The sequence below is a fragment of the Phalaenopsis equestris genome, unplaced genomic scaffold, assembly GCF_001263595.1.
Source record: "Phalaenopsis equestris unplaced genomic scaffold, ASM126359v1 Scaffold000002, whole genome shotgun sequence".
In the NCBI taxonomy this organism is placed as follows: domain Eukaryota; kingdom Viridiplantae; phylum Streptophyta; class Magnoliopsida; order Asparagales; family Orchidaceae; genus Phalaenopsis; species Phalaenopsis equestris.
Window position 1 is genome coordinate 47882695 of NW_018164444.1, and position 8651 is coordinate 47891345.

General features: G+C 36.3%; 1 protein-coding gene across 1 annotated transcript in view; it reads left to right on the forward strand.

Annotated features, from left to right (window-relative positions):
- Window positions 1–4625: 4625 nt before the first annotated feature.
- LOC110031760 (vacuolar amino acid transporter 1-like) overlaps window positions 4626–8651 on the forward strand; it is a 19232-nt gene continuing 15206 nt past the window's right edge. Inside the window, exon 1 of the mRNA XM_020735142.1 lies at window positions 4626–4908. Coding sequence (XP_020590801.1) covers window positions 4706–4908 — 203 coding nt within the window. The 5' untranslated portion in view covers window positions 4626–4705. The remainder of the gene's footprint in view (window positions 4909–8651) is intronic.

The following is an 8651-nucleotide window of genomic DNA, read 5'->3' on the forward strand; positions in this document are numbered from 1 at the left end:
TATATATATATATATAATAAAAATTTAGGCGTTATATTTGTAAATAGATTGAATTGAATGGTATTTGTGTATTTGAATTTTCCTAAAAGATTTAACGGTTCTTGCTTTCCTATCCATTCAGAAAGCGGCCAAAGTAGTTCTTTACAGCTGAGACTGTAAGAAAATAGTAACGAATTTTAGTCTTCCCATATTTTACATCAAAAATTAGCATTAATAGGTGCACTGATCTTAAGGAAATCTGATAGTCCAGAAGAAATAAGGTATATTGAGTGACGACCAACAAACAGAATATTTGGAAGCCTAATCGTCCGACCGGATATAACAATAACGAAGCCCAAAACAATCACGGGGCCCGAGCGACTCAACCATAAAAGAGCAAGAGATAATTCGAGTTTATCATCATGAAGAAATTGACCCGAGGAAAAAGCTAATCCCTTGAATATTGTGGTTCCGTTAGGGACATCCAACTGTACTCTGAACATTATCAAGAATTAATAAGACAAGTTTTAGCCATCCATCATGATCTCTTCATGAAAGGGTGACTACATATTGGATTGCGGTGATTCGCCCTTTGCCAAATTGCCTAGCATTGCTTTGCTGACAGCAGTTTCTCACTGAGGATTGCAAGTTGACAACCTGTCTAGACCAATCGATTGCCAAAGCATAGCCAACCGAATCAGCTCTGCCGACCCCAAGCCAATTGAGACCAGCCGACCGGTAGCAAAGGCTCAAGTTAGATGACCAGACAAATCTCGCCAAGTCGAGGCCTTACTAGACTAGCCAATCAAGCACATATGAAATGCCTAGAATATCCTATAAGTTCACAACACACAAATCTATTTATGAATTTCCTTCATCCTGAGAACCGCTTCCGTGTAACCTTTACTCTGTGATTCTTCATGAATCCCTATGACTCCGATGATCCCGCTCGCTAAGTGCACGACTCGCGGATCTCGAATATGAATTGAAATCATATATAAAAATTGATTTTAATTATCTCAGGATTAGACCTTAAACACTTTTAAATTTTCAATAATTGTCCTAAATGCTGATGCAAATCAAAATGGTATTGTGGATGAGCATTGGTTGTTGATTTTGATGTGATGATTGCTAACATTCTTCACCTGCCAATATCCATCAAGGATTGACCTCCAATCATTCAATTATAACATACTTTTTCGCAAGGAATATTTGTTCTTATGTATTAATATATCTAATATCAATATTTTAATTTTTTACACACAAATATATGATTTTACAAAAGCATTTTAGTAAGCTAGAAAATACATGTGCAAGATTAATAAGTTAATATCATAGTATTGCATGAATATTTAACATGCAAATATATAAAAGAAGGGAGAGTTAAAGGAAAAATAACACTATCCAATCACAATTATCCACTACTTATCTAATAATTGGGTCACAACGTTCACTAATGCAGATTATCAACCATTGCAATTATAGAAATTCACTCTTCACTCTAGTTAAAGAAGATAGCTATAAAGTTTTGATTGAGCTATAAAGATCATACAAACTGCAACAACTGTGAGATAATAATTGGATCACAACGTTCACTAATGCAGATTATCAACCATTGCTGATATTTGTTGGTTCTAAGCTGCCATTAGAATAATGTGTATTTTGCTCTTAACTTCCTCTCCCGTTACATTGATATAAAATTTTGGGATGAATTATTTTGATATATTTAGTCACAATCTCTAAACATTATCTGATGGTTTGATTCAATTTCTTTATTTATAGATTATTTTTGTAAATAATTAATTAAATTAACAACCGTTGAGCTGAATGTTATTAATATCATTGGATTCATCTGATTATTGGTTTGGAGCAGATGCAGCTTCTCATCTTTTCAGAAAAGCTGAGAAACTGTAACTGCCCCACGATATTGCTACAGAGAAGTTGGTTGTCTGTTTGTTGCAGCTATGTGAAAACAGCTGTGGAGCAGTTGTCTTTGGAAAAATGATCATTCGACCCATGTTTAGTAAAACTATTTAAAACAGAACTTCGACATCCACATATTTGATACTTCAGAAGCATAATTTTATATCAAAATAAAATAAAAGTTCAGATACACAACTCACTTAAGAGTGAGTACCGAAAGAGCGAAAGAAAAAGAAAAAATAATAAAATTATAAGTAAAATAATGATGGTATTATTTTTAACATGAAGTCGATGTATGTCTCATTCTAAATTGTCCTCAAAAGCAGAAATTTGCAAACCAAAATTATAATAGATAAAGTACATATTACTATAAATTAAGAAAACATAACAATGAGTGCTCAAAATATAACACGAGTGCTTAAAATATTTCTTACATAGATAATAAATTACACAATATTTGGAATAATTTACAAATAATCCAATCATCCTCCAGCTAACGCTTAAGCGGTTTGTTCCCTAATTGAATTTCATTTGCATATTTCCCTTCTTTCGTACAAATAATAGAATGATCATTGTCATCTCGTGACAAGTCATGCCACATAACACCATGCCAACCTACATGCACAGCCCCAAGCCACTCCAGGCCGCATCTACAATAAATTTTTTTCCTATTTTTATTATTGGATCCTCATGAAGAGACCAACAGAACCAAGCTAAGATAGAGCCTTACTAAAAAAAAAATCGAACGTCAAATAGTTTTCATCCCCAATCTATGTATGAAATTACTTTTTTTTTTCACAGAACTAACCAAATAAAAAATCAAGCCGCGAAAAACGTATAACATTTACATCGAATCCTTATATTCAATCCATATAAAACATTCACATATATTCTAGTAAAAGAGCTATTCACATTCACGCAGATGAAGAAGGTGATGAAGCAAACTAAAAGTAAAAAACTCAACGCATTCATATATATTCTAATAACAGAGGAGGAAGATGACGAACCAGCAAGCGTGAGATGCGTCGAAGAAGTGGAGGAAGAAGATCACTCCTTTCTTGCGCAAGAGCCAAAGGAGGTAGGAGGGAAATAGGGCGAAATCAAAACAAAGAGAGGGCGGGCGAGTAAAAAGTCGAAGGGAAAAAGCAGGTCGCGGGGTCGAATAGCTTTTGCCCCGACGCCCCAAACATCGTTGAATCAAGACCCTCCGCCGCGCCGCAGGTCCACCGCCACCCTAAATGAGACCTAAGATGCTCAATTTCAATTTAAAATTGTCAAATTTAAATATCAATTAATACTTTGTAGCTTTTTTATATTTGAAGTATTTGATTTAAGTACATTTAGACACAAACTAAATCACTTTTCATCTCATTGGACTCTTATAATAGAGTTCTTTATTTTGAGTTAAAAGTTGTTGAAACCAGGGTTCACATGATTTTTAATTTTACTATGAAGAACTTTAATCTAATATGCATCATAAATATATGACTGCACGTAGGAAAAAGTACCTACGTGAATCAGGAGAAGATCTAACAACACACAAGACAAGATGTGTCAAAAGTGGGCGAACCAATATGAGACTCGGAGGCCCATGTATTTGCTCAGAAGCATCAAGATCAAGGCTAACCAAAGCAAAACTCAAACCCGAGCCATTCAACCGGTTGCCAAGCACATGGGAATCTAGAACATCCCTATGATAGAACCAATCCAAGGGAAAAGGCCAACCCCTCGAGTTTATAGTTCCTTGAGAGGTATTCAACAACCTCCTTGAACAACTTCGAGAGTCATAAGAGTCTCAACCATCCCCCAAAATCCCTTCGTCCAAGGACATCTGCCCATTAAATTATTGTGATTCACCTTCTGCCCAATAGTTTGGCTATGCTTAGCCGATATGAGCACTTCGTTAAGTTTTCATTGTCGGCGAGCAGAATTGACCAACCAATCTGCTCCACTTAGCCGACCGAGTCAATCTTATCAAACATTTGCAAGTAAGAATTCGACTAACCTGCAACATCAAACCTATCCGACCGGTGGTCTTGCCAGACCAGGTGAACTGACATACCTATCTAGTTTTGCCGACCGATAGTCTTACCACACCAGACCGAATGACATGCCTCTTTAGCTTAACCGACTGACATATTCAATATAGCCAACAGGCTTTAGGCTCATCTATGTAAAATATATGTAATAACTTGAATAAGTGCAAATAAAATTCAAAATATCTTGCCCCTATTCCTCTATAAATAGAGGTAATTTCATGAATAAAATGTTATACACTTCTCTCAAATCACTATTCATTTTTTTTTCTCTCTCCCTCTCTGTCTCTCTGCCAGACTTTATTCCTTAGGTGTGATTCAAGAGAAAATATTCTGTCATGACACCACACGTTCGGACGACTAACCAACGGGTGATAACACAAAAAAAACGAAAGTAAATTATATGAGGAGCTGAGGGCGCTTTTGAAAATTAGTTTTCTAAAGAGTGAGAGCTAATTCATTTTTATTTTATATTATTTTTGAAATTTTGTAAAATGGGGGAGCATTAGGGCACAGGTTGGCTGGGCGGCTATTTTTAAATTTTTTTTGTCATTCGGCAAATATTGTGTGGTGTACTGTCCACGCGTCATCTGTACCTTTTTTCTTTATTCGGAATCATACGAAAATGTTTCCCCGCATTCTCCGGCTCTTGTCTTCTTCCCTCTCCTGTCTTTTTCGACGATCTCCTTCTAAGCTCGACGAAGATCCACCCGCAAAATGTCGTCATCCCAAATTGATTGGAAGAGAGAGGAGAAGAAGATAGGGAAATGAAGAGCGGAGTCTCCGGTCGAAACATCTACATCGATAGCGCTGACGAAGAAGACGATGCCGTCGATGAGGAAGAGAGCTCGGTTCAGGCGGCGAAGGACGACGAAGAGGAGGATTCCGGCGGATCAGATGAGTCCTCCGTCGGTAGTCCGCGGCGCAGCAGACTGAGCTCCTATAACACCGCTTGGCCCCAGAGTTACAGGTGCTTGTTTTTTTTTCTTTTTTTTTTTTTTTTTGTATATTTCTTTCATGCCAAGTATTTTGGGGCGTGATTATTGGTCGAAGATCGCTAAATCATTCGAAAATTTGTTCGAATTATAGTAAATGAGCAGAGCTACAATGATAGAATTTTTTGCCAGTTGATTAGTCAGCTCGTAATCGAATAGTTAACCGTCATAGAGACATTAATCTCTCGAAAATTACTTCGAATTTTAACTCGGATTGAAATACATGAGTCTAACTGCGAGTCAAAATTTTAAATCGAATTTTTTTTAAAACTTATTTTTGTGCTACTTGAAATTAAATATTTAACAACCCTAAAGGTATTAGGATTATGTTTGATTGGAAAGCCGTTTGATCGTAATCAGGCGGATGCTGAGGGTTCTGCTATTGCTCTGAAACAGGCATCCGAAGCCCTAGTTAATCAAATCACACGTATAAGTAGACTATATGATTTTGAATCTTGCTCTGTTACTGCTAGCATCCGTCCATTGATTGTTTTATTTTCATGAGTTATTTTAAGAAGTTAATCAAATCACACGTATTAGTAGACTATATGATTTTGAATCTTGCTCTGTTATTGCTAGCATCCATCCATTGATTGTTTTATTTTCATGAGTTATTTTAAGCGGTTCGTTTACACCCCTAGCTGTTAGTGATTGACATCCAGATAAATCTGGGCGCATGGTTGATGTTAGTCTCAGTGACTTCAGTCCCTTTGGAGAAGCTTTAGTTGATGAGTAATTTTTCATGATCAAACCCATGTGCGACTGAAATGTGTTGGAAATTGATTGAAAATAATATGAGAAGTTGTGAAGACTAGAGTTGGATCTCTCAACTGCCCTAAAAAAAAAATTTCAATATGATTGTGATAATTTTAAAAAACATATATTATAAGTTTTAATTTTAAAATTATATTTAAGAAATTTACATTTTTGTTCTTATTTTGTTAATGGGAAATGTAACCTTACATAATATATGTCTCATAATATACATAATTCACTAAATATCTTTTTCTTTGAATTTATTTTGGGAAATATGTTTAAAAGTTTATTTTAGATAAATTAATTTGATAATTTGTGAGATTTTTTGTTAAATTAAAGTGCTCGAAAATTGATTAAAATTTAAATTTGTTGAATTTTAATTTGTCTGTGAATCACATCTCAACGGTTAGAGCGTAAGAAATGATAAAGAGAGAGAGAAGTGAATTGTAATGAATAGTAAAACATTCTGTTTGTTATTTTTTCTCATAAATTGATCTCCTTATTTATAGAGGAGATGATACAATATATGATATTACATTTTATGCCCTTGCTTTAATAGAAGTGTATGAGATATTCTATATATTTTACATGTATGAGCCAATTATTCGACTGACCCATGACTTAGTTTGTTCGGCTAGCATGACCTCTACTCGATGAGGACGATTTGGTCGGATAGGCTGAGTCAGTACATCCGACGGTCTAGTCTTGATTAGTTTTGGGTCAGCAGGACTGGCTCGATCGGCTAGACAACTTTGTCGATTGGTTGATGACTATCAATTCTAGATCTCTAGATGAGGAGCTCCTGTCGGCAAAATGATACTAGGTTATCGAGTAGAGGTTGAATTACCGTAACCCGATAGATAGCTTATTCCTTGACGAGAGGGTCCTTCGAGATGATTATGAGGCTCTATTATATTTCCAATTTTTGGTCCCTGACGAGGAACCTCAGGGGCATCCATAAGATGGTTGGTAATGCCGAGGAACTGGATTCTTTCCTTGGGTCAGATTTACTAAGAGGTAGGTCAATATATTCGCTTGACTTTCCGGTGGCTGCAAGGGTGCTTATCTGTCTTGCTCTAGTTTGATCGTTTTTTTGTCCTTGTCCTGGCTTGGTTTGCCTTCGTCCTTTGATCTAATGGCTGGATCCAATTTGATAAGTGGGCATGTTGGTCATGTGTTGGTGGGTCCTCATTTGTTGTGCTTCCTTTCATCTGGACCGTTGGATCTTCTCAGATTTGTGCCAACACATTCTTGATGTACAAATTTTAATTATTCGATTCTCTTACTTCTTGAAAGCGACGTTGCAATAAGAATATAAGAATTAAATATGAAAGTAGATAAAATTTATTTCATAATCAGAGCTTTAGTAATTAAACTCTTTGGATTTATGTGCCCATGATTTTTATAAATAGGGTGTGATGAAACTCTTTTGATATTCCATATTTGCTCAACATCTCTTCGTCTAAATCATCAGCTTCCAATGCTTTTTTTGAAAACGTCTTGAACCTCCTAGATGAGCTCAAAACCTCCTAGATGAGCTCCCAAGCTAGTAAACGATGTTTGCCACTTTCATAAAGTCGTCGATGCGATACTGTTTGGAGGGTAAGAAGAAGAAGAAGAAGAAAGTCACAATAAAGAAGTGGAAAATAGACGAGCCAATGGATGAAGTGGGGGCGGTTGACTTGTTTCAAGTTTCTCTGTAGAGGAAAATCTAGTGGATGATGATGGTAGTTCAGGTGGCCCGAGTGTCGATTCGTCGGTTCGATCTTTTGTCGTGGCTTGAGACCCGTAGGTTGAACTTACTGCACAGGAAGCTGCTGGTGCTCTGTCGTCACTTAGGGCACAAGAAGCTGTGGGCGCTCTGCCATAGCTCAGGACACAAGAAGTTGTGAGCGCTCCTCCGCCACCTGATGAGAGTGGTGTGTCGATTACATGGTATGAAAAGTTTTGGTCTTGCTTGTTAGGTTCAAAATTTTTCTCTTCCTTTTCTTGTATTGTCTTTCGATGTAGCCAAGCAAATACATGTTGATGAGTCGCCTCTAGAAAATATTGGTCAGGATCCGACCGCGACACCAATAGTGGCAGCCTAGGCGCCGTGGCGGGGCTGACCACTTGGGCAGTCCCTGTTAAGCCTCGGGAAAGCAAATGATGGACATCGGATGCCCCGTGGATTGTTGGCTCTCCGCCAAGAGAAGATTGAGAATTCCTTCGCTCTGACGACTAGGATCTAGTGATAGGAGATACCCGAACTGCGGGAAGAGTTGGTTGCTCTTCATTTGGAACTATAAGACTTTTGAGAGACATGCTCCATGCTTCGGATTCAAGTCGAGATGGATCAGATGGATTTGTTTAAATTTGGGGGAGAAATCTTATATAAGAGGTTGCTTCGGAAGAGTTATGACTTGGCCAAAGTGACAAAAGATTTCTTTGTAAAGTATTTTCTCTCGAAATTAATTTTGAATGTAATTTGTAATGCTGGATATCGAAATAAAGTTTTATTTTGTTCTCCAATCATTTGTTGATGTGATAGTAACGTGCTAAAATTATTTATGATTATTTACTTGTGATTGTTTTAATCCCAGAGTTTATAAAAATGTCAAAATAGTCACCGATTTTTTAAAATTTGAGCTCTAATATTCCTCCATGGCCATGGGGACTATTTTGGCCCTAATTTGCTTGGCTACATCTTAGGACTATTTTTATAAAAATGTCATCTTAGGACTATTTTTGCATTTTTATAAACTCTGAGACTAAAATGATCTCATGTAAATAATCAAGATTATTTTGGCACTTTATATATATATATATATATATATATATATATAAAAAAAAAACAATGATCGGAGGCTATTAGATAAGTCCCGATCATCCATAGGTATGCTAAATATTCATGTACCACACCTTACACACATGTGTGTGTGTATATATATATATATATATATATATATATATATATATATAT